General features: G+C 38.2%; 1 protein-coding gene across 2 annotated transcripts in view; it reads right to left on the reverse strand.

Annotated features, from left to right (window-relative positions):
- Window positions 1-254: 254 nt before the first annotated feature.
- The window catches only part of HEATR1 (HEAT repeat containing 1), a 36634-nt gene continuing 12021 nt past the window's right edge, over window positions 255-24867 (reverse strand). For both annotated transcript variants that reach the window (XM_039707397.1, XM_039707398.1), the window contains 33 exons: window positions 24762-24857; window positions 23653-23741; window positions 23139-23350; window positions 22746-22867; window positions 21907-22104; window positions 20755-20938; window positions 20349-20497; window positions 19490-19682; window positions 18778-18950; window positions 18277-18444; window positions 17207-17449; window positions 16332-16463; window positions 15784-15890; window positions 14570-14713; window positions 13708-13826; window positions 13320-13441; window positions 11728-11856; window positions 10285-10515; window positions 9478-9604; window positions 9005-9168; window positions 8333-8379; window positions 7518-7641; window positions 6598-6738; window positions 6080-6369; window positions 5190-5340; window positions 4461-4619; window positions 3660-3794; window positions 3298-3402; window positions 3036-3204; window positions 2188-2342; window positions 1683-1841; window positions 890-998; window positions 255-490 (listed from right to left, as the gene is read on the reverse strand). In XM_039707397.1, coding sequence (XP_039563331.1) covers window positions 402-490; window positions 890-998; window positions 1683-1841; window positions 2188-2342; window positions 3036-3204; window positions 3298-3402; window positions 3660-3794; window positions 4461-4619; window positions 5190-5340; window positions 6080-6369; window positions 6598-6738; window positions 7518-7641; window positions 8333-8379; window positions 9005-9168; window positions 9478-9604; window positions 10285-10515; window positions 11728-11856; window positions 13320-13441; window positions 13708-13826; window positions 14570-14713; window positions 15784-15890; window positions 16332-16463; window positions 17207-17449; window positions 18277-18444; window positions 18778-18950; window positions 19490-19682; window positions 20349-20497; window positions 20755-20938; window positions 21907-22104; window positions 22746-22867; window positions 23139-23350; window positions 23653-23741; window positions 24762-24857 — 4935 coding nt within the window. In that variant the 3' untranslated portion in view covers window positions 255-401. The remainder of the gene's footprint in view (window positions 491-889; window positions 999-1682; window positions 1842-2187; window positions 2343-3035; window positions 3205-3297; window positions 3403-3659; window positions 3795-4460; window positions 4620-5189; window positions 5341-6079; window positions 6370-6597; window positions 6739-7517; window positions 7642-8332; window positions 8380-9004; window positions 9169-9477; window positions 9605-10284; window positions 10516-11727; window positions 11857-13319; window positions 13442-13707; window positions 13827-14569; window positions 14714-15783; window positions 15891-16331; window positions 16464-17206; window positions 17450-18276; window positions 18445-18777; window positions 18951-19489; window positions 19683-20348; window positions 20498-20754; window positions 20939-21906; window positions 22105-22745; window positions 22868-23138; window positions 23351-23652; window positions 23742-24761; window positions 24858-24867) is intronic.

Here is a 24867-nt window from a genome sequence, read left to right on the forward strand (position 1 = left end):
GGGCTACTTTTTACTTCCCTACAGCTGACAGAAAAAACCCAGATTTTCAGGATTGCAGTGCATTGGTCCAGTGAGGACCGTGCTTGGAGCATGACAGCCCCTCCACTGGGACAGTAACTGTATGGCCTGAGCACAGTGGAATTCAGAGTCTCACATCTTGTCATTCAGGATTTGTTTATAGCCTGTGTCAGTTTCCCACTGTTAAGAAAAGAGCAGTTAAGGAAAAGTCATAAGAAAAGTCCCCAGTCCATCCAGAAATGATAAAGCCAGATTCTTAAAATATTTTATTTAAAAGTTAAAATCTTGTCTCTGATAAAAACTGTCATGACTGTTTGCCTGTAACACCTGAATGTGTAAAGCTAACACAATTCAGACAAAATTTGAAAATGAAGGGCTTAAACTTAGAAGTAGCTTTGGAGTGGTTCTCCCAAAATGACTTCCAGTTGTTGAATTGTCTTCTGACATTGCTGTTCAACTTCTTCACATTCATCTAGAAAAAGAAATTGAGCAGGAATTAAGTAGGACAGTGATTACAAGGCTACCTGAGGAATGCTTCAAGGAAGGCTTCACCATCAAGGTTAGAACTATCCTGAAACACCATATATGAAATTATTCAGAAATATTTTGTCACTGAACTATGCACACTCTTTCTATTAATAGTGATTTAAAACTTGCACATGGGGAGATGTGCAAAGGCTACAACACTGAAGAAGCCACCATAATTTAACTGAACTTCATGAGTGTGTTTGACATAATCCATTTTAGTTTGCATTTTGCACAGTATAAGCTACCATATACAAATTTGTAAGTTTTATAGCAGTTATTACAATGAGCCTTTCTGAATGTTTGAAATGAGTCACCCTTCCCTAACACCAGTTTAGAGCATTACCTTCCATAAGCTCAGCTAAGAATGGAATAGATTCTGGTAGCAGGACCAGGTAGTTCTCCTTCAGTTTTTGTGCAACTTCTATCAAAGCAAGCAGGGCAGCAAATCGGACCTAAACCAAAACAAGTACGTAAGGAAACAAACATTACAGTACAGTTCCCTGTTCTCCCCCACCCCTACCTTCCTTCCATTCACTGTAAGGTTATAATCTTTCATAACTGAAGGGAGCTAGTTTTAAGGTAATTTAAATACTAACATCTGGGTTAACATAATGGCAAATAAAAAACAGGTTGTAAGAAGCAGGTACTGTTGCTGGAAGTTATTGGGTGATATGGACTTTTAACTTCCTGTCACAATGCCACTTCCAGTCTATCAGGGCTTAGCTCAGCACTGTGAAAAAGCAAGTACACTCCCTTGCTATCTGTAACCTGTCAATAGGAGTCTTAACAAAACTATAAACAGGTCTGAAAGCTGATAACTGTCTTCCCATTACCCCTCTAAAGTGCCCCTGTCTTTGTACACAAACAATTATCTCTTATTCCAACAGATTCCAAATCTTCAAAAAGCCCAAACCACACAGTATGAAAGACATGGAATATTAACTGCTTACAGCAAGAGCAGAAGAGCAAGGTGCACCCATCTCTACAACTTGGGAGTACTGTGGTACAGCACCAGTACTTTACTTTAGGCTACTATTTCAGCAATGACTTGGTTAATTCACTTCTGATTTTGGGAGTACTGTTCCCACTTTCTAGCATGACAAAGAAAAGCAGTTCAAATTCTGATGGCTCCCAACCTTAGGAGAACTGTGCCTTGTCTTCAGCAGAATCTGGTAGTTCAGTGGTTTCCAAAGAGAATCATCTGCCATTGCCACTGAAAACTGAGCTATGCAGGGTATCAGGTGTGCTGTCACTCTTTCCTGGAACTTCTCATCTCCTCCAAGCACATTTTCTAGCTGTGGAAGTAAAACACATCCAGGCTCAGATAAACCCAGCCAAAAACATTTCTAGCTTTGGCTTTAGGTACTCAAGAATTAAGTCAAAAGCTCATCAGTGGGAGTGCACTGGTCTGCAAGAGCTCAATAAACATTCATTAACCTTACAGAATGAAGACATTTAAAAAAAGGATACAAAAAGTCAGTAATTCAGAGCCTTAGGCAATGAAATCAATACTGTCTATGGCCCAAAAATGATGAACTAATCTCCCCCTTTTTGGTAAGAGGGAGGACTGACACCTGGTTTGGTTTTTTTTTGTTAACTAAAAAAATCAGCTATGAATTGTTTCTATGTATTTGTCAATACCTGATCAACCAGAGGCTGCATCAAGGTTTCTGCTCTTTCTTTACTCAAGAACTTCTGGGTGTCAAACAGGAAAAGCTTGTGCAGACAGTCCATGGTGAACTGCAACAGTAGACAGCTCTTTTCTGTGTTATTGTCTGAGTCAAAGAAAGCTTCATCTACACACGAGCCAAGGAGAAGAAAAAAGTATCATCAATGATAGGAACACACAAAACTTCCCACAAAACTGCAGGACAGAAACATTGCTAGTCTGTCAATGTAGCTGAGGGATGTACTACACAGCAATTATGTACTCAAAACTCAGAACAATAAAGTGGATGTGATACATTATCTGCCTTTGAGCTACTGCCTCAGCAAGTCTGCTACTGATGGAAATAAAAGAGAATAGCCACTGGCTACAGGAGAAGTGCTTGGCCATACCTGTGGATATGGAGAATTTCTTCAGGTCACTACAACTGGGATGGGCAAAATTTCCCACAGAAAATAGTAACACCTATTTTTGCCCAAGAAAGCAGAGGAGTCTAGATACACCGGGCAGCATATAAGAGAAGTTAATGAATAAAAAAGAAAAAAAGTAAAAAGAGAAACCCTCTTTCTACACAATTTCATACTCAGGGAACTCACTGGGGCTGACACAGAAAATTTTCATGTGATCTCAACATTGTAATAGCAGCCCCATGCCCATGTCCTTTGGTTCCATCAGAGAAAGATTTCTCATTTACCAGGGGAAGAAAAAAGAGAGAAATTAATTATATGTGCTGTGAAATAAATCCCGTAAGACTTAAATGTCTACAATTAAAATTAGCCTCTCAGCAATCAAGACTCTCTGTAGCCAGTAACTGACAACTTACCAGTTTTAGAAATGTTGACCTGGTTCAGTGTCTCAGCAAATGGCTTCACTAAATGACCAGCAAAGAGGGTGAAGAGCCCCTTGAGCTTGTCTGCAATGCAGTCTGCTATTCGGTGGAATGTCAGCAGCCTGTCTCTTAGGGTAGCCTCTGTTTTGGACCAATCAAAGAGCTGGAAGTGAAAGGCAGATTAGCTGTTTCTTGTGTCTGTGCACAGGAAAACACAAACATGCTTTATGAATGCAAATGAATTATGAATTCTTACCTTGAAGAAGAGGGGCCTGAAAGAAGTCTCAGAAAGTTTCATAACCATGCTGATCAGACAGTCAATAATGTAAGCCTCTATTTTACCAACTTCCTCTAAATCATCCTAGAAAAATCAGAAAACATAATTCTAAGTTTGAAATGTAAGAATTTGAGCTTTCAAAGCACATTTTATTTTTGTCTATTTCAGACTAAATACTTAACTACCATATTTTCCACCATAAAACTAATTTGGTACAGAATATCTGACACCCAGAATTTCAGAGCACTTGTACAATGGAATCTACTAATCTTTTCTTAAACAAGAGATGGAATTGGCATGTAGAGAGGTGCAGCTGCTGCTCACCCTCCCAATCAAGCTACCTCGGCATGCTCTGTTCGGAAGTCCAAGACTTTCATGAAAAATGCTGTCAGTTCAGTCTGGTGGGAGATCAGGTGCTCCTTCTCCATACCAGCAATGTGCTCCTTCAAAATGTTCATAAGGGGACCCAGGCAATTCTGCCAAAACAAAAGCAAAGCAATGCAAAGGCAACTATGATATTGACTGTAACTGAAAAACGTAACTAGGGAATTGGATTTATGTACTTTATGCATTTACTCATTGAAATACTGTTGATAAAATAAATACTCTTGGGGGCTTAAGCAGTAGGATTCCTGAAAAGCATTTTGTCTACCCTCTGCCATACTGGAGAAAATTCTGGCTCACCCATGTTCCTAGCACATATATGAAGTCCTTTATGAATGGGATGATCTCCCAAGCATCCATCATCTAACATGCAAAGAACATTAAATTGCTGCATCTCTTCCAGATCTACCACCTTTCCTGAATCACTGCAGCAGTACAGAACACCCCAGAGATCATAACATAAAGACTGTGGCAGATTTGGCTGGGATGGAGTTAGAACATCTTTAGAACAGCTCATATGGTGCTGTGCTTTAGATCTGTGTCCAGAACAGTGCTGCTCACACAGTGAGCAGTGTTTTAGCTATTGCTGGACAGTGCTTGTGAGACTTCCTTTGTTTCTCACTCTTCAGCCACAGCAAGCAGGCTGGTGGTGGCCAAAGAGCTGGGAGGGGACAGAGCTGAACTAAATTTTGGCCTGCTTGTTTCTTTTTTTCTTCTTCTTCTTTATCACAGTACTGAAGGATGAAGAAAGCTCTTACCTTGCGGGTATGCAGCACTTCACTGTAACACTTGGTGACTGCAGGCAGGAGTATGCGGGGAGCCAGCCTCGTCGCCAGGATGGTTTTCAGCGCTGCTACACGGATACTTATCTGGGAAGTAGGACCAAACTCGGCCACAATCTTTTCCAAGCGGACAACCTGTGAGGAATTCCAACACAAGTCAGGGCTCCTTAGCAACTTAAGAACTTATTTTCCAGGTGGGGCACAACAGCAAAATTCCTGTCTGACATTTGAAGCAGACAACTACTAAGTTGTCTGCTTCAAATGTCAGACAGGAATTTTGCTGTGTGCCCCACCTGGAACACCACAGATTAAGCTGTCTGTGTATAAAGCCTCACTGTCTTCTGAAGACAAACACTGAAAAATGCCCATGTCAGCAGCAGAGGGTTAGAATTACTCCAACAAAAGTGCCAGATACACGTTTGAGGAGACTGAATATTACAGAATGATCTTTTGTGATCCATCTCCCTTTTCAAAGAGGCAAAATACAAGCTATCTGTGGGAGGAGAAGGAGATGCTCTTAGGTACTGTACCTCAGTTATCTGCTTAAGAAAGTGAGCAGAAGAGTAGTATGTTGAGAGCTTTCACACAATTGGCACACACTCTTACTTCAGTTTCAGAGAAAAAAAAGTAATCTCTACAGTTTCTTCTGGGATCTGGGCAGGCCCTGTCCCCCCATTACACACCTCTAGCAGTCACAGAGCTCACCTGCAACAAGCACTCCAGAAGGTAAGGACTAAGGAAGTGTGGCAGTGTTTCTGCAACCTTTAGCAGGGCAGTGATGGCACTCAGCAGGTAAATCTCATTGGAGACCAGCTCCTTCTTACTTTTTAATGTCTTCAAGAGTGCTGGCATCAGCCTGTGAAAAACCACACATAAACAGAGAAAGGTGAAGTAACTGACCATTTGGAGGTACGTTTCCAATCAAATAAATCCATCTACTAAGTCTGCAGGGACAATTTGCACAAGAATTTTTTCATGCACATTTGAGAAAGCTCAGTATTCTGGGCTCATTGCCATATTTTATTTTGAAGCTAATGAAGGATATTAGATTTAGAATCACAGAATGGTTTGGTCAGAAGGAATCTTTAAAGATCATCTAGATCAACACCTTTCACTCTATCAGGTTACTCAAAGCCCTATCTTTAGTTTAAAGATTTAATGGCAATAGGAGACTTGTATTTGTAAGAAATAAAACAGTCTTACAAGGAACCAGTTAGATACTTGGATTCTTCTTGAATAGGGAGAATAAAATAATGTAGCATTACAGTTTTCAACTGTACTTGTTCTCATGTTTTTAAATGCAATCTGTTCTACAGAAAAAATACAGATTATGGTCTGGTTTTTCTAAAGCCATAAAGGTTGTCTCTCTAGTGACAGCAGCAGACTCCATAAGGAACTCTACTGTGCATTACAGAAGTCTTGCAATGTTCCCCACTAGTTTCTTAGTTCTATGACCACAAAGCACCTTCAAGCACTAGAAATACTTTTAACCTTGTCTGCACAAAACACACACAGGGGCAGTCTGCCTTCATCAGCATTCCTTCAGTAATGCATTTTGGCATAACTAACTCCTGTTAAGAAGAACCCAACAGTACCTTGGAAGATGAGGTATTGCTTGGGCTTTCAGTGTACAGGTGACCTCAGCTATACAGAGCAAAGCACTTCCCATCACATTTTTTTCCTCCTTCTCTGCAGAAATGAGATCAATGGCTGTTTTCAGAACAGGAACAAATGGCGCTGGATTTTCTGTGCCAAAACCTTTGCAGAGCAGCTTGAGGCTGAACAAAGCAGTTTGCCTGTTGATGGCTTGCTCCTCCTCTTCCTCCTTTCTTTTGCACTTGACAATGGCAATGAGCTCAGGAACCAGCTCTAAGAGCTGCAGGATCTGAGAGGACAGGAGAACACACACATCAGACATTGAGTTAGAAACTCAGGACCTGCAAGGCAGCTGTGGGCAGGCAGTCTTTGTGTCATTGCTCAAGAGCCCTTGCCTGGCTTGGCACTGGTACTTTCTATCTTTACATGGAGTCAAGCACTTGCACATCAATCTCCCTCCGGAGAAACCCTCCCCTTACTTTTGCTAAAGGAACTGGGTTTAACCCCTTTGCCTCACCTGGCTCTTCTGCCACTTGGTGCGCTGCTGCACCTTGTTGTTCAGGAGGTCCATGGCCTTGCGCCTCACCGACGGCAGCTGATTCCTCATCAGTCCCCCAATTACAGGGATGAAGGTTTCTGTTGGCAGTAAGGCATTGACCTACAAGAAAACAAACAAAACAACACCATAAATGCTTTTGCATGCACTGTGACATGGCAGCCTCCTGAGAAGACCCTCTTCAACTTCCCTCATGGGTTTCAAGATCAGCAAAGAGAGGACAAGCCAGCAATGCTGTATCTGAGGCATGAAAAACAAAAAAGCAGGGTCTTGCTAGTCTGTGTTCATTGGCTGCTAAGCAGCCATTAGCCACCAGCTCTGAGATTTCCTCAGTAAGTCTGTCTGCTCTCATGAGCTATCCCTCTTTACCCAAAATAATTATGCTTTACAGGTTAAAAAAAAAAATAATTCCAAGCTGTAAAAAGATCTATGTTCTCACTTATCCAACAAGACAGCCACTCAAATTCTACAAATAGATTTCTAATCAGAAAAAAATAGTAAAATGAAAAGCGGAAGGATTTAATTTCATGCAGAAATATACAACAGCATTAGCTAAGCCATTTTATGAGTTAATAGTGAGAAATGCTGCCAAGAGCCACTTTTCTCCACCAAACATAGTGGAATGACTGCTTACAACCAGCAGAGTATTAAACTAAAGGAAACAAGCATTCCTGAGTTTTGTTCTGCTTGTCCTAAGAAGCTGTTAGCTGTAGTTATTCGAGTTGTTAGCTGAGTTTAAACACTGATGTACCAGGCTGCAGACCATCCAATGAAATATAGTACTAATGCAACAAGAAACCATTATAAAAAAAGTTTATAATCATATTAACAAGCAAAAGCAGCAATGTCCCAGTGCTGACATGGGGGCTAGTGAGACTTACTTTGTCCAGCATATCATAGCACTTGCTAAGCAGAACCCTCCAAAATTTGGCTGTTGGCTTGTCCACATTTCCTTCCACTGAAGATGCCACAGTGTTTATGTAGTGAAGAACTTCTTCTAACAGCCTAGACAGAAAGGAAGTAACTTTTAGCAAGTAACAAGGAGACTAAACAAGTCCATTGTTATTACTGGAAAGCATAAAATCTCACAAGACAACAAAAATACAAGGAAATGAACCAGAAAAATTTAAAAATGAGCGTTCATGGGACACAGCATTTAAAATAAATCTTACACCCTTTTTCCCTTGGAACAAATGTAAAAGCTAGGCCTCTGCAAAAGAAACCCTCAATCTCATATCACTGGCTTCTACGGCACAACGGCTACAACTGTGGTCTTTGGTTACTGGTACTTACACCAATACAAAGGCACCCGTGAACTATAAAAACAGTAAAAATGATCAATTTTTTTTCTACCAATAAACCAACATATTTTGGCAAAAATCTGCAGATCCTGTAGTGATTCAGACATGAACAGCATGACAGTTATGGCCAAGCATGTAAATAACCTCTATCAAAACCACAGAAAAAGAGTGAACATTGGGTAGAGCAATCTTTCAGAAATAAAAAGCTCCACATTCTATTAAAAGAAAAAACGAAACCAAAACGAAGTAACTTGCACATAATAAATACTGCTTGTTGCAGAGGACATGTAAAAAGCATGATTAGAGTAAAAGATATTCTAATGGCATTACACTTAAAGATATTCCTGTGTTGCAGTAAAAGCTAAAAATAGGGGAAGGGCATATTTAAAGCATACCTCTGTTCCAACTCCTGCAGCTCTTCTGGTTCTCCGTATTCAACTATCTGGTTTAAAAAGCAAGAATTAAAATATGAAACTTACCTCCCCTCATTGAACTAAAATGCCAGAATACACAAATTTGGTGTTTTTTGAACCAAATGTCCACTAACATGACAATTATGAGTCCCTACATTTGTACTTAAGCCATCATTCTAGAAAGAAATCTGGGAACCTTGGGCAATGCAGTCACATTAGCAAATGCATTTCATGCTGGTAGATGATTTTTCAGCTGAAAATCTGGGACTACCTGCTAAAGTCAGAGCTTGAAATTCATAACATTTTGTCTTTTCAATTAACAGCATGAATCCCACATGGAATTTGGAGTTACACAGGCTGTGAGTGAAATCCCAAGCTCCATAAAGCCAGTGGGAATACACTGGGACCAGAATTTCACTTGATTACCTATGCATCAGTCACATAATTGGAGACTGTCTGGAAAAGCCTTATTAAAAACAAATAACATTACTGAGAAGTTTCAAAACTGTGCCAATAAAGGTGTCAGTACGATACACTGGTGAGTGCCCTCCCTTTGAATATAAAGTCATACTAAAAAGTAAATTACGCCTCAGCCATTACATTATGGCACAAGCACTTACTGTGATCAGTTTAGAAACAAACTGCCATTATTACCTTTTTCACAAAACTCTGAGAGGACAGAAGTTGTGACATGAAGGAGACTGACAAGAATTTGAAATGCCGGAGTTGCTTGTCAGAGTGAGACTCCACATCAAAGAGCTGCCCATCCAGATTTTTCGGCTTTGTCTTACACGTTAACTTTTTTGTCCCAGGATCATCTGTTGAAGACATTGACAAAACAAATTTACATCCAAGAAAAAAAGAGAAATATTTCAATTCTGATCATAGAAGCAAAGTAAAATTACAGCTGTTCAAAGCCCCACCCAGCCTTGGCCTTGAACACTGACAGGGATGGGGCACCCACCACCTCCCTGAGACACTTGTTCCACTGCTTCACCACTCTCAGAGTTAAAAGCTTCCTCCTTATATCTAGTCTGAATCTATCCTCTTTTAGTTTAAAATCACTACCCCTTGTCTCTTATATTAGGAAGGTTTACATGCATTTGCTGTCTCTGTTTGGTGGTTACCTTCTTTATTCTCTGGCAGCTCCGTCAGATACTGGATTATTTTCATCACGCTCTGGAACTGAGAACGTACGTTAAATTCGCAGCAGACAGAAATCCAAAATTCAGTGTCTGATTCCAGGACAGCATCCTGTTAATGGTTCAGGAAAAAAAGAGAAATATTTCAAGGATTAAGAAAGAATATTTCTATCAATACTAAAAAAAAATTACTTGAAAATGCCTCAGTGAGCTTGTGAAAATGCCATGCTGAGCTGGACACTTCCAGGATTAACACCAGTGGTAAAAGCAGCAAGCCCTTGGAGAGAACATAGCTCCAGAGGGTAAAGAGAGAGATTAAACTGCTGCAGCAAAGACCATCTTCTCACCAATCTTCCTTTAATAATTCTTTCTGTTTTCCCCATAAACTATGCTTTCACCTAACCTCAGGGCCTGCTTACACAAAAAATTAATAGGGTTTTCATCTTGGTCTGTAGAAAAAGACCAGTATCATGTTTCACAAACACAATTGAAGGAAAAAAACCCAACCTCATTACTATTGGAGCACTACAAAATTAGATTATCAGCTCTTCAGATCACGAATTGCTGTACAATATGATAATATGATCTGATCAGGCCCCAGGACATAACACTATTGAATGTACAGTACAAGTCATAGCCAACATCACCATCAGGTTCTGCTGTAGCACAAATCCAGAGCTCACTATCTTTTCCAGCACAAGCTGGGGCTTATTGAGAACCTTCCAAAAGGCAAGACCATGAAGAAAAGAGATCAGGCTCTCAAGGAAAAAGCTGACCCCTCAGCCTGCTAACCTTGTCTGTGTTTGGTGTTGCTGTCACAGTTTTGGTCACGTACTGCTCAAAGAGCAGCACCAGGAGAACCCAGAGGAATTTGTCTCCTCCCACCGTAGCGATCAGCTGGGACAGGATGGGCAGGCGCCGGTGCTCTGGCACGTGGGGCAGGGCATCCACAAACACACGAATGATCTTGATCACCACCTCCTCCACGCTTCCCGAGGACTCTGACAAGTCACTGTCTTCAGCCTGTGCACAAACACAGCAGGTCAGGTTACTGTGGTGGGTACAAGGCCTTTCTTGCAACTTCAGAAAAGAAGAGAAAGCACCAAGTGCCAGATGACAGCATCACCAAATGCACAACCTCAAGGAAAAGGCAAGTGTTCCCAAGTAAACTTTGCAATCATACTGCTCCTTTACAGTGTTAAAGGAAGATGCTTCAAATAAAATTTTAAAAAAGGAAAAAAAAATAAAAATAAAAGCTCTACTCAGCATCAGCTGAAACAAACAAGACATTTCCAAGAGAAAGCAAAGCCACATCCTTCAGAAAACTTTGCCTGAGTTAGGGTCTTAGATTCAAGGGCCTAGGAAAAAAAATATACATGGGCTACATGGTCTCAAGTAACATGTTATAGTCTCTTCCCACACGTAATAATCGTGTGCCACAAAAAATTTGTCACAGAAATTTGTGCGGGCTGCTTGGAAAGGGTTTAAAGATAAATATTAAAGAAACCAATTTGTTTCTCTTTTTGTATAACAGAGAACTGTAAGAGGATGAAAAATGTGTACACATATAACTGAATATAATCTGGGAAATCCTCAACCCATTACTGAAGGTACTTTTTCCCCAATTCATTTTTACATTAGATTTATACATCATACTTCATGTTTAAATCTAAATATGATCAAGAATCAAGATTTCTTAGGTGCAAGTGAAATCTGACTGAAGAAAGTGTTGATTTGAAAAATGAGGATCTATTTTTGTTTTGGTTTATAGCCATTTATCTAAGAGGTCCAGAAAAAATCAAGAAAAGCCCCACAAACACCAGCAGGAAGAATAAAAGCACTTCCACTTCTTTCAGACCACATCTACTATTCCTATGATCATGGCATATTATAGGACTAATAACCAGATTCTTCCTTCCAATGGTTCCTCTACTGAACTTGACTGCTATTTTTATGACTTAAAAGCTTGAACATAAAGTTTGTTTCAGGTCCTCTCCACGTATAGTCATGGTAATTTCGGCTAAACCATTTATAAAGTGCAGAAACTCAAAAGACTGAAAAGAAGCAGCAGTCTGATGAACTTGGTCAGAGACAGAGGAGTCTGAATTACATTATATTACATACAATTTAATGTCTATCAAAATAATCCTAGAGTAGGTGACAACTTATTCTACCACCAATATTCTATATAAAGTGACTTAATTAATAATCTTTCCAATAGGTAGACAAATATACCTGTATAAGAGCAGGAATAACCATCTGCACTGTCTTGTTAATTACTTGGAAAGTGTAGGTATCATCCAGACGCAGGACATGTGCTCCCATGAAGGTAAAAATGGGCATAATGTTGTGAAGAACTTTATCCTGGAAAAGAACAGATGAAATTAGTTCATGCTGCTGTGCATGTTGTACCTTAAGGCATTTCTCATTCCCACAAATGAAACTAGAGTCATATTAAAAAAAGCCCCAAAAACCAGAAGAGAATCATGATTATCTTTTAAAATCTCCCTAAATGAGTTTTAAATGCATATATTCCTTTAATGCTACTTACTGTGTGATTGGTAGAGTTCTAAACATTACTTAGAAACCAAGACACACATCTAAGCAAGTAATGAGACAGTGGAAATTGAGAGTTTAGTGTGATAAAACACCTTGTATCCTTCCACTCAGTGCCAGGTGAACACAAGTAAAACCAGCTATGAGGAAATCTGCAGAAGGACAAATGTAGTTGTGGCAAAGATTCCAGTGATTTTCCCACCCACCTTTTTTTTGCATCTGTAAAACATCTGCAATATCCACAATCACACAGTGTAAACTAAACATGCTCATGTCGATTGTTGGCTTTTTGGGGGCCCAGACTGTAATCATAGTAACCAATTTTAAGAAGGCTGGATTAGAGGTGTCACCTAGCTCAAAAGTTAGTTTCCTAGATTTTGCCAGGGCTTAGAGCAATAAATTATGGGCATATTTTTCATTTAGTTTTAGTGACTGGAAGAAGTGTTTTAGGTTTTAAAAGTGAGATGAGATGAATACAAAATGTTTCCTTCTATTCTGACCTTGAAAATTTTTTAACAGCCAATATTAATGTAAAATAAATGCCTGGTTCTACAGCAGGTGATGGCAGTAAGATGGAAACAAAAACCTCAAACAATAAAACTACAAAATCCTCCAAAAATGTATCAAAAATATCACAGTTTTGTCTTTTGGAAAACATGGTACTTTTCTAAATCTGTGGAGAAAATATTGATGTGAATATAAAGATGAAAACTGAGTTTGATACACCTGGATAAATTTTTTTGGTTTAGGGCTTCAAAGCAAAAGAATTTTAGAGCAGTGTACAGTCAAATTTCAGTCCATACAAGAAAAGGCCAGTTTCTCAGTCAATTAAAATCAGAGCAACCCAGTTTTATTATCAACTACAATTATTTTTCAGTGTTGTACAAGATATGAACTTGTAAGAATGCATGTGCTAACAGGCCAGGTGTTTTCCCTTTTTATATAAAAAAGCAGGAGAAAGAAGAAACAAGGCATGAGAACTCTGACCAGAGTGGAAAGGTCAGGCAGGGCTGGTGCCAGAAAGCTGCTTCCATTTCTTCTGCACTCCACTGCGAGCCACAAATGGCTGGTGACCAAAGCACCAAGACAGAGGTTTGTTTTCAACTAAAATGGAATAGAAAGCCCTAAAAGAGCAGGGAACCTGCCCATTTTGCCTCTGGCTCCTTTTCAGGAAGTTTTTCCCCACAGAACAGATCAGTATGTTCTTCACTCTACCCAATATCTGGAAACCAAAGAGAAGAACCCATGCATAAATTCCAGGTGTTACTTACAGGAAATATTCCAGCAGCAGCACCAAGGAGCAGCAGAGCATGGTGGTGTGTCTGGGGCATTTTAGAAATCCTGATGCACCGAACTATCAGCTCCACATTGAATTTTTCTTTGTCCAGGATATCTGCAGGTAAAAATACTCACTGATTAACACATTAATGGTCAGCCATGTAGGAGCAAACAGTACACTCAAGCACTGTTTTCACTGTGCAAACCATACCTAATGCACCTACAAAAACAATTAGGAAGGTAAACTTGTATACCCTCATAGAGAAATCTATCTCTCCTCAACAAAACAGCGTAGACTGAGGAAATAAACCAAGTTGAGACCATTGTTTTAATGCTGAGCTGGTGAGAGAATTACCAAGAAACGAGTCTGGTGATTTTTACCTGCTGGGACCTTGCCACCATCTGATGACAATTTCTGACAGATGTTCAGCAGGCAGCTGAGGATCAGCTGCTTTGTATATTCCATATTTTCTTCTTTTGATGCCGCACGTTCCAGACACCTATACATTCATGAAAAAAAAGAGACAGAAAAGTAAGTAACCAAACTGCATATTAAGACACAAGTAAGGAACTGCAATTTTAATTCCACATAAATTCTAAACTGAGGCTTCCAAAAAGTCTTTGCCAAAAGCTTTGGCAAAGTTTCTTTGCCAAAAGTTTCTTTTTTGGTTTTCAAATGCATCAACTGGTCTAATCAAAGATACTTATCAAAGCACTGCCAAAAACTTAAGTACAACCTGGACTATAATTTCTAGTCTATGTACAAGCAAGTTATAAGGAAAGAAAGACAAACAATCTACATATAAATTTATCCTAAGTCCCTGGATATAGGGCTGGCAGGAAAAACAGTTTCCTTAGGTTACACTGGACTAAGACTGTTCCACAATGTATTGGGAGGAATTGCAAAGCTTAGAGAATTATAATAGCTCTGCCAAAGACATGAATCCTGCCAATTATCCCAGTTTTAGGACAGGTGTCATCTTTCTTAGTAATCCCAAGCCCTCTGCCCAATGAAGATTTCATACAAGAGAATCTATGCATCAGGTAAAATTCTTACTGTTTCAAAGGGAAAAAAATCATAACTCCCCATTCCCCTCCTCCTCCTCCTGACTGGCCTAAAAGAAGTTCAGTTGAAAAAGGCAAGCTAAGCTACAAGACATGGCAGCAAAGCAGAGACCCAGCAGCCCATACTTCCATGCTTAGGGTGTCTGCTGCAGCAGAGAGGCGTCCAGGCTCTGTTTACCTGCTCAGAAGGTTGAACAGTGCAGGTACCAACACCTGCGGGTGCCGAAGCTTCTTTTTATGCTGCAGTAACTCCAGAATAAGCATCACCCTCTGCCAGCCCAAGTGCCTTGTTTCTGCTGCTGATTCTGCATTCTGAGGCCTTCTAGAAAAACAAGACAAAAAATCATGGATTTTCAAAGGAAATGCTACAGTGCTTCAGGAAACACACACACACACGCACTCCCCCAACTTAAAAAAGATATTTTTTCTTTTACATACATAGTATTGTGTGTCCTTTACTGCTGCTCCCTGGAGAGGGGGCAGTGTGTGGGCTTTTGATTGAAGCAGCAACATATTTTAAACAAAAAACAACAACAAAAAAAACCTGAAAAAAACCCTGAACTTGAAAAAACAAATGTTTCTTGGAAACACTTCTGGAAGTGGGGAGGAATAAAAAAATCTGTTACCAAGTAACTGTGCAAATGATGATCTGCTTGCCATCCAGGAAACTTGCTTCTCTGGAACTACTAGTGGTTAACACACTGACTATGCAGCCAATGGGGGATGTGTGAGCGTGTGTGTTTGTAAACTGTGACAGGTACAGTTTACAGATGCATCAATCTAATAGGTGATGATTATTCAAAATGGTCAAGTGAAGGAAAATTATAAAAGCTATTCCAGGTCAAACCAGGAAAATTAACTCAGTATCCTGTTTCAATATGGCTGAAAGAATGTTTAAAGAAAGTGAGTACAGTGAACAAAACAGTTCCTTATGAGAATGGAGAGAAGAAACAGGACAAAGATTTAAAAATTAGTGATTATATTACCACCTTATTGGAAACAAAATACTGTTTTTCAGTCAACTAATGAATATTTTGATGAACATCTGTTAGGTTTCAGCCAAGTGTATGTAATTTGTCCATGCATCTATATTTAAAACTAACCTTCCTATTAACAAAACTGAATCTTGTTCAACTGTGTCAAGATTCTACAATAGCAACTGTCAACATTAAATATACTGGATTTTTAATATATTTTTACTGTATTTCCATCAGCTCTCAAACAACGACACGAGTTGGTTTTTCCATGCCAAAAGTAGCTTGGATTTATTTTATGGTGAAAAGAAGAAGTGGTTGCTTGCGTTTTCAGTACAAACTATGCAATGTATTAAGACAATACATTTGGTGTTTTCAAACTGCACAGATAATACTTGTGGGTTTCTAGTTACTTTACCTCTGTTGCTGCATATTCTGCCTTCTAGTCTGTTGAACAGTGGCCAGACTATCGGTTTTCTCAGGAGGCTCCAGTTCTTTGACAATCTGCTCAGCACACACTGTAATCTGAAACAAAACAGTAACAATGCAAACACCAATGAACAATTGAACAACATAACATGTTCATGCCCTGCCTTTTTTAAAAACACATCCTTTTCATGCACATATGGATATATAATCCACATATTCCTGTCATATTCCAGAAAATGAAAATCAGTGCAGCAGAAAAGAAGTGACTTCTGCTGAATTCATTCACTTAGTGTAGTAAATGCCTGATAGGTGGCTATTAAAGAAACACCTTTTAAAAGCAGTCATTTTCAAATAATAAACAAAACAAATTTTGTCATAACAAAATTTTCATGCCATTAACCCTATTCTATTATTTGACAAAAAGCTTCCCATTCCTTTCCCACTATAAATTATATAAACAACAAGTGTTACTGAATGCAGGTGACACAAAATCACACTGCAATGGGTTTGAACATATTTCTGGAGGTTGCCACTTACCCCTTTAAACACACTGCTGATTGTCTGGGCACAAAGTGGGTTCTTACAGTCTAAGAGTAAGTCAAACAATACTTTTAGTAGCTTCTGTTGCACCATCCCATCTGACAGAGCTGCAAAGAATGGCTTAGTAATCTACAAAAGGGGGGAAAAAAAGAATGCAGAGAGGTTTACTTTAAAAGGGTAACAAAATTGCAAGGTCTTGAATTAATCTATGTTGGATTCTGTATGACACACCCTATCATGCAGCACTGCAAAAAACTGCATATTAACTACATACTTGTATATATCCAGGAATCTTAAAGAGGTAGACTACATACATGTGAAATATCCAACAGACAAACTGATTTCTGAAATTTTTCACAGAACTGACTGGCGTGGGGAAAAAACTTGCTGTTGCCAGCCTTTGGGAAGTACATGCCAACACCTGGCCAATACAGGCCCGAATTTGTAGCTTCCTTCAAATTAAACTATTTCTCACCTACTGTATTTTGTTGACAATTTTTCCTCAGATGAAAAACATTAAGTAAAGCTCTTGCCTGACTGACAAAAACCTAAAACCTGTGGAACAGTAGTACCTGTAAAGATACAGGAACTCATCTGCAAACAAATAAAGTATTGCTATGTTGTGCTTGTCAAAATGCAAAAAATAGAGCAAGCAGCAATATCTCCTTCTGGTAATTTTAAGAGTTCAAGTTTTGCAGCCTGTTTAGATGTTTCAAAGACACTATGGAGACACTGAAATCTTGTAGTAAAAAAAAGACAGGTCGAAAGCTATGGACTCCTCCACACAGAAACAGCCCTTGTAAATCCCATCTCAAACACTGCTAGCTGCTTTAAGCATAAAAATAAATAAAAGGTATTTCATAAAGCCATACCTGCCCCAGTGCTGTGATCTGAAATGGTGGAATTTCTTCATATATTTTCTGGGCAGCATGCAGACTTTTGATAAATAAATCCAGACTGCGCTGATTCTTGCACAGGAAGGTTGCTGAATGTTCATTAAACTTTCCAAGGATTAGATGCAGGAGAATGACTTCATCTTTTAACATTGCCTCAGCTTTCTTAAAGACCTTCTCTAGCAAACGGTTTAGTGCAGGCAAGAGGTGAGAGAGAACCACCTGCAAATAGAGAAAACACATAACAGAGGTTTTTATCCATTCTCAATTTAACAACTTTCCAGCAGCACAGCTTCATTTTACTGCAGCTTCCCCTCTCTTCGACCACACTGCACACAGTATTTTAGGCAAGAGCTGTTCAACTGGAAAAATACAAGGCATAACATGAGATTACCCCAAGTATCTGCTCATCTGTTCCTTGGCTATTCTCATTTGCAGAACAGTATTTCATAATTGCAAAGTACAGAAGTAAGGTAATTTTCCCACCCATTTATGACTGCTGTTTTCCACAAAACCCAAATGTGAATTAAAACCACTCACCCCCTCTATGCAGTTCACAATCTTTTCAAGACACATACAACTGAACAGAATATAAAAGTTAATTCATTTTTTGAATTTCGAAGTCTTATATTTTCCTAACACTTGGAGAGTTCTGAATATGCTAGATAAGAGTAGGTTAATATATATAAAAGAAATTCACAGCCACTACTTAATACCTTGCAATTCTGTACAGAAAACTCTGCATCCACTAACCAAAGTAATACATTTCTTCTGAAACAGTATTTTTTAGTACTATCAAGGGAGTTTCCATAAAAACTCCAATGCAAAATTCTGCAGCCATTACATTCCCGGAAGGAGCATGTAAATGTTTTATGTTTGAATAAATCATACTTTGCAGCTTTACTGCATATTATTGGAGGTGTCAACTTAATACCTAATTATCTAATACATTATGGAATTATTTAACAGCATTATTACTGAATGATATGTGATTTCAGCATTTCACTCAAGTGCAGAATCCATAAAAAGACTCAAAAGGCAGCACTTACTTCACCATGGATTTCATGAAGAATTTTCATTAAGTTTCTTGCAATATATGATGGGAAAATAGGGCTCTGTACACAATCAAGTATGTTTTCCAAAGCTTCCAACAGTTTTTTCTTCTGGGATTTCTGTTTTGACTGTGTCTCAAGTTCATTAAATAGAGTTCCCATAATCTAGTTAATTAGCACAGTGAAAATTAAGTTATTTTCTTGCAACAAAAATGCCTTAAAAGAACAATTATTTTATGATTTCATAATACTATCTATATATAAACAGAGTTGTTCATCTGGAAATAAACCACTGTTAATGCCTCTTAGGTTCTCAGCTCTCTGCATGTAATAAATCACTTGAATGTTTTTATAGTTCTGAAAAAAATTATAAATCAGTCCACTATAGGATACAAAGACAAACAACTTTCCTGGTTAACCTGATTTCTTTTCTGTGAGACACAAGCTCACAGCAGCAGACAAAACCTGAATTAATGTACACTTTAATTGAAAAAATACCTGTGCTATGTATGTAGGGTCAGATACAATCTCTTCTGTCTTTTGCTCCAAATGCTGAAGGAGAGGATGAAACAGAGACTCCTTTATTCCTCTCAAGGAATGGAGGCAGTTGAGAGCAGCCCTTCGTACTTCACTCACAGGACTACCCAAGTTAACTAGCAAAGATATCACCACTGCAAGAACAATGAGGGAAGGAGGAAAAGAACAGAGCAAAGTGAGTGCTGAAAATTTTACTATAGCTGTCCTGAAGAGGCATCAACATTACTTTGGAATTAAGAAATTGTCTATTTTCACTGTAAACCTCTAAGGTACACAAAACCAACATGAGTCTCACAGATTCATGACTCTGAACTTCATCACAGTCCTTATATTCATGTTTAAGCTCAGAGTTCCTATATTGCTACTGACTGTCACAACCTGAGACTGCACAGACAGTAATGTCCTGTAACTGACTCCTTCAGCACAGCCCTGTGCTCCTTTAACACTTATAAAATTTTAAAAAAAGGGGCTTCACTTACTTCAGGCTTGGACTTGCAACTGCACCAGTGAATCAGCAAGAGAACTGTCTCAGCCCAGTGCAGCTGGACATAAATAACTTGAGACACCCTTCATAGTACAAAAATTGTAAAATTGCACAAAATTAAAAAGTACAGTGATTGACTTCTAAGATGAGAGACAGACAGACAGACAGAGAGATAGTGTTTAGCTTTACCTGGAGATGATGGTAATAGCAGTTGTTTCTTTTTCTGGCTTGTTTGTGATTCAAGCAGTGCATAGCCAATATACAGAGCTTGAGTCTGTAGCATTGCACTGACTTCATAATTCAGTTGATTGGAAAGGTTATAACTGTAAGTCCATATAATGGAAAGGAATTTGAAGAGAACCTCTGAATCTTTTAGATGCACCTTAAATTTAACACAATGGAAAAGAAAAAAAAGCACTTGTTTGATTTATTTAGCAAACTACTACTGAAAACATTTGATAAACCACCCCACCCACTTCAAAGGAGTACACCGAAAGAGAACTTTGTCTCAGAAAACAGAGAAACAGGGTCTTTTGGGAAGAAAGTTATTGAGTAAATGCTGCATGTATACATAAGGCCACACGTTATTTATATATGCATATGAAAAACCAGGAGATGATGTAATAAAGAAACACAAAATTTCTCCTGGAAGTTTTCCTTCCAGTTTCTGTATTTAAACATTACCAAATTTTACAGCTCAACCCTTTGTTGTGCTACCAGACAGAACCAAAACTTTTTGCTCCAACTTTAGGCTCTTGATCTTGTCCTGCAAAATCAGTGTTATGTTGTCATCTTTGCCTCCAATAGTACATTTGTGTTTTGTTTTTTAACTTTAGTTTTCCATTATTACATTTAATTAGGATTAAGTAATCCAGCTGAAGCTCGCACTTTCATCTCCTCACAGTACTTGAATGCCACAAGCAGTGTTGTATGACCTGTTGACCATTTTTCTCAGTTTTCCTTAAAATTAATGTAACCATGAAATAGTGAATGACTCATAATTGTTCCCATAACACATAATTCAGAACAACAAATGCAAAATTAATACCTTGATTAAGAGATTCATCAATGCTCTGTACTGAAGAGTATTGCTTCCCTCACTAGCTCCACTGACAAGCAGGTCAAACAGCCCCAAAAGGAGGTGCACGAAGCCTTGGCTATTTTCATTCATAGATTCAGGATTCCACCAAGATTCCCCTAAAAAATACAGGTTTTAATTAAGACACAGCAGGTGCATAGGAACACCCTCAGAAACCAGCAGAAAACACATCTCTAGTTAAAAGAGGACAATACATTTGGTTGATTTCATGTTCACCAGCAAGCAAACTTTACAGATGTCAGTTGCAAAGGAGAAGGTTAAGGAAGCAACATCTTGATTTCAACAACTTCTGAAGGAAAAAAAATTAACTTTCCTTTTTCACTTGTGTAAGAGACAGGCAAAATCTAACACCTACCTTTTGAAAAGCATACAGAAGGTTTTAGGCCATTAATGAAGTTTTTCAATAAGAACAGGACTATAGCTGACTCCTCTGCATGAGCAGTCTCATCACTATTGAGCTTTTCTATATATGCACTTAACAGGTCCTCAGGCATCAAAGTGTCCTCTCCTGTTTCAACAGACCAACTTAGGGGAGTTTCCTGTGGATGAAAATTGATTTTAATGTTACAATTCCATGCAACAGAAATTTAGCATTAAAATTCAGCAACATTTCATTTCCAACCTCCAAAGAGGTATCCTTCGTCACAATTCCATGTGACATTAAACACAAAACAGAAATTTAGCATTAAAACTCAGCAACATTTCATTTCCAACCTCCAAAGAGGTATCCTTGTGGAGTGAATTACATTTATGATTTTACATTGAAACTTGCATCTGCGGTTTTAAAATCTATGCCAGCTCTTCCTACCACAATTACAGTGTACATAAATGAGCTAACAGAACAGTAAAATATGAGTCTCTCTAAAATATCTCTTCAAAGGGACTGGGAATTGCAGCATTTTTGACAGTCTTTCATCTAGCTCTGTTCCAGAAAAAATAATCCATGTTTCAGATACTTGCATATACAAAAAATCATCAATAATTACAGTGTACATAAATGAGGTAACAGAAGAGTAAAATATCAGTCTCTCTGAAATATCTCTTCAAAGGGATTGGGAACTGCAGCATTTTTGACAGTCAGTTTAACACTTTCATCTAGCTCTGTTTCAGAAAAATAATCCATGTTTCAGATACTTGCATATACAAAAAATCATTAATGGAATAACCTGAGGTCAGAATAAATAATTACCATGTGCCACTACGCGTGTATATGTGAGGGGATGTACACATAGAAACACAACCCTGCTCACATGGGTTTCTCATACAGAAAAAAAAAACCCTAGAGCTATTTCTCAACAAAATATGGAAACACACATAAAATATTAGAGTAATTCATAATGGTACTATTGCCAAATGCGTGGTTTTGCTCTGAGAAGAAATGAAGGTGAGAGTTTTCACTCCTTCTCCAAGTTTCTGAACCTGGTCTTCAGTAAAAACAATTTAAAAAATCTTCTTAATACTGTTTTCAGTAAAAGAAAATGCCCTCTCCACACTGTTTACATCTTACCTCTGCAGGTTCACAAGTTCTGAGATGTTTAATTCTTTTATCCAAGAAGCGGAAGACTCTGATAGCCACTGAACAATAATTGCCCCTCATCTGTGTACTGCAGCAGTACTCAACAAGCACTGCACCAATTATAAGAGTAGCTACTTTCTGTCTCACACTGTCAGATTCTGTTTCAGCAACGAGTATCAGGTCATCAACCTTAGAAAAAAGAGTGGAGGACAACAAAAATCAGTATGAGAGTGGGACTTCAATATGACTAAACAGAACATGTAAATGAAAAATGGTGTAATACTGTTTAGTTTCTATCCTAAGTAGAAAGTTACTGTCTGCTGTAATTGTACTCTTTGAAACCCTGCAATGCACAAACATCAGTTTCTATGAACTACTCACAGGTATACTTGCTTACTCTCTAGAAATTCTTTTTCAAGAAAGTAAAAATGCCTCAAATTTAGTTACACTAATCATTTGTCAAAAAAGGTAATCACTTCTTTTCCTTAACTTAAGGAAGAAATTGGTTTTACATGGATGGTCTTGAGGTTTGGTATTTTTTAATATACATAATTAAATTGTATATAAATACATACAGGCATATATATATATATGTGCATGTGTGTGTGTGTATATGTGTGTGTGTGTATATATGTATATATATAGCAAATTAATAGATTTAATTTCTTATATATACACGCACATATACATGTATTTGCCTCGCAGCTTGATGATGGCATACTAGTGCCTAGTGCAGCCATGCAAAGTTCTTCAATATCACATTTGTTTGAATACACTCACCACTTGAAAAGTAAAACTTGTCTAAGGAAAGGCTGACATGGTATACTTACCATTTGTAATAGTAAGGAAGGGTTCACTGACACCAAATTTCGAGAAAGTAGCAGAATCATTTTCTCATTGGCCACTCCAACCAACTCTGCAGACTTGGTAGACTGCATTGCCTCTTCAAGAGCTACTCCAAGGGAAAAAAAAAATCAAATAATCTAGGTATAAAATTCACATATTAACATACTGGTGGCTCGATAATATTTAGAATCAGTCAGAAACATACTAGATAATTTCTGCCTATTTTCAATGAGATTTTTCAAAATCCATTCACAGTTACAGCATGATAGCCTGACAGTGACAGCCTGCCTCCTTCAATATGTGTTTAGGCTCAGTAAGGATGAAGTCCTAATCTGCCACAAGTTCTCTTATCAAATTAGTTACAAGGAACACTTTACCTTCTGGCCAGCCTTTCAGTAAAGGATGTAAGGAGCAGAGATGAGACTCTGACAAACAAACAGCCATTTTACAATCTGCAGATTTTGAATTTGCGTTAGTGATTATCATAAAAGGCAACAACTGCATTACTGCTGCATCTAGCAGTTCTTTCTTCTCTTTCAAAATCTCCTCTTTGTCTAAAATTTTTACTGCTTGCTCCAAAACCTTGTACCTAAAAGAGAACAAATAATGTTGAAAACACATTACTCAATCACATCAGCAACATTTCTTTGATTTGTTCTCTATTTTCCATGGTGATTTTCTGTATCTGAACAGCAGTAAGAACAAATAAGGAATTAATGGGTAATGGTATGAAAATAACTGGACATCTCTCCTGTAACATAGCATAGACATAACAAAAAGCATTTGCAGAGAAACAGAGTTTTTAAAGTATAAAAAGCTTTACAGCTACTTTTAAAAAAATTAATTTGAATAGAAAGAATGTAGACTCGAAAAAAAAAAGCATGAACATACCACTTTCCTTCCTTTGAAAGATCAGCTTTCTGGAAAATGTTCAAAAGACTTGATACTATTACTTCTGGATTGACTTGTTCCCTGAAAACCTGAACCATAATCAAAAAAAAGGGAATGAACACACAACAATATACAAAACAGTCTACCACATCATAACAGAAAATGCATCTGCTATACCAAGTGGGAACAGAGATCAAACATGACTAACTGCATTCCTGCTGATGTTCATGTAATGAAAATATTATCAGGTGAAAAGAAGTAATAAGGTTGAACAGGATGCCCTCTCGATATGCTAAAGTATGGAGAATTTATCGAATGTGGAAATGTTTGGTAAAATTGATAAACAATATGTAAATGATGTTATAATTAAATAAGAATTGCTTTTACTTTACATTGCATCTGGAGCACAAAAATAAAAGGCACATTAACAAAAGACACTAAAGTTTAAAGGAGTCCTCACGTGCTTCTATTCCTATTTACTGGTGATCAAGAATGAATGAACACACAAGACCAATGCCACTACTGCTAACAATATTCTCCACTACTACGAGCAGAAGCCATAAAGACAGACTGTTACTCTAGCTGGAAACAATCAGTACAATGCATACCAGAGTCCTATCCAGTAAACCTGAGCTGGAGCTCAGGACTTTGCCACTATCAACTGACCAAATGACTCGCATATGGAAAAACTCAACTGAGCACCTCTCACTAGAGTAATGTCTTGTGACTGCACCACTTTCCATCCAAAAGACAGATAGTGTGGCTTGCCTTTTTATAGAAAAACATAGAGAATAAGCAGGAAGTGTGCCTCAAATAACAAAGATTTAAGCATGCTTCTGTAGCTACATAAAAAAAAAAGAGAAACAAAATTGATAAATTCACTTTAACTGCCTATCCCTTGGCAAGGATCAGGGAGCAGAGATTTGGGGGGAATTTGTGAGATGGCAAACAACACAAGCCTCCTGTACTTGTGCTGCTTTATCCTGTTAAAGGATAAAAGTCATGCAATAGGAACACAAGGACAAGAAAGACAACTACACAGAATACATTCCAGACACACACACACTCGAGACCAGGTAAAATCTCACATGCCAAAACCACACACTTACCTCCAAAGAACTGAGAGCAGACATCACAACATCTCTGTTGTCATCCTTGAGCCGTCCAAAAATTGCTTCTTCTATGAAAGCCTGATCAAAGCCTTCCTGAAAAAGT

The sequence above is a fragment of the Passer montanus genome, unplaced genomic scaffold (assembly GCF_014805655.1).
Source record: "Passer montanus isolate IOZ18808 unplaced genomic scaffold, ASM1480565v1 scaffold2, whole genome shotgun sequence".
NCBI classification, from domain to species: Eukaryota; Metazoa; Chordata; class Aves; order Passeriformes; family Passeridae; genus Passer; species Passer montanus.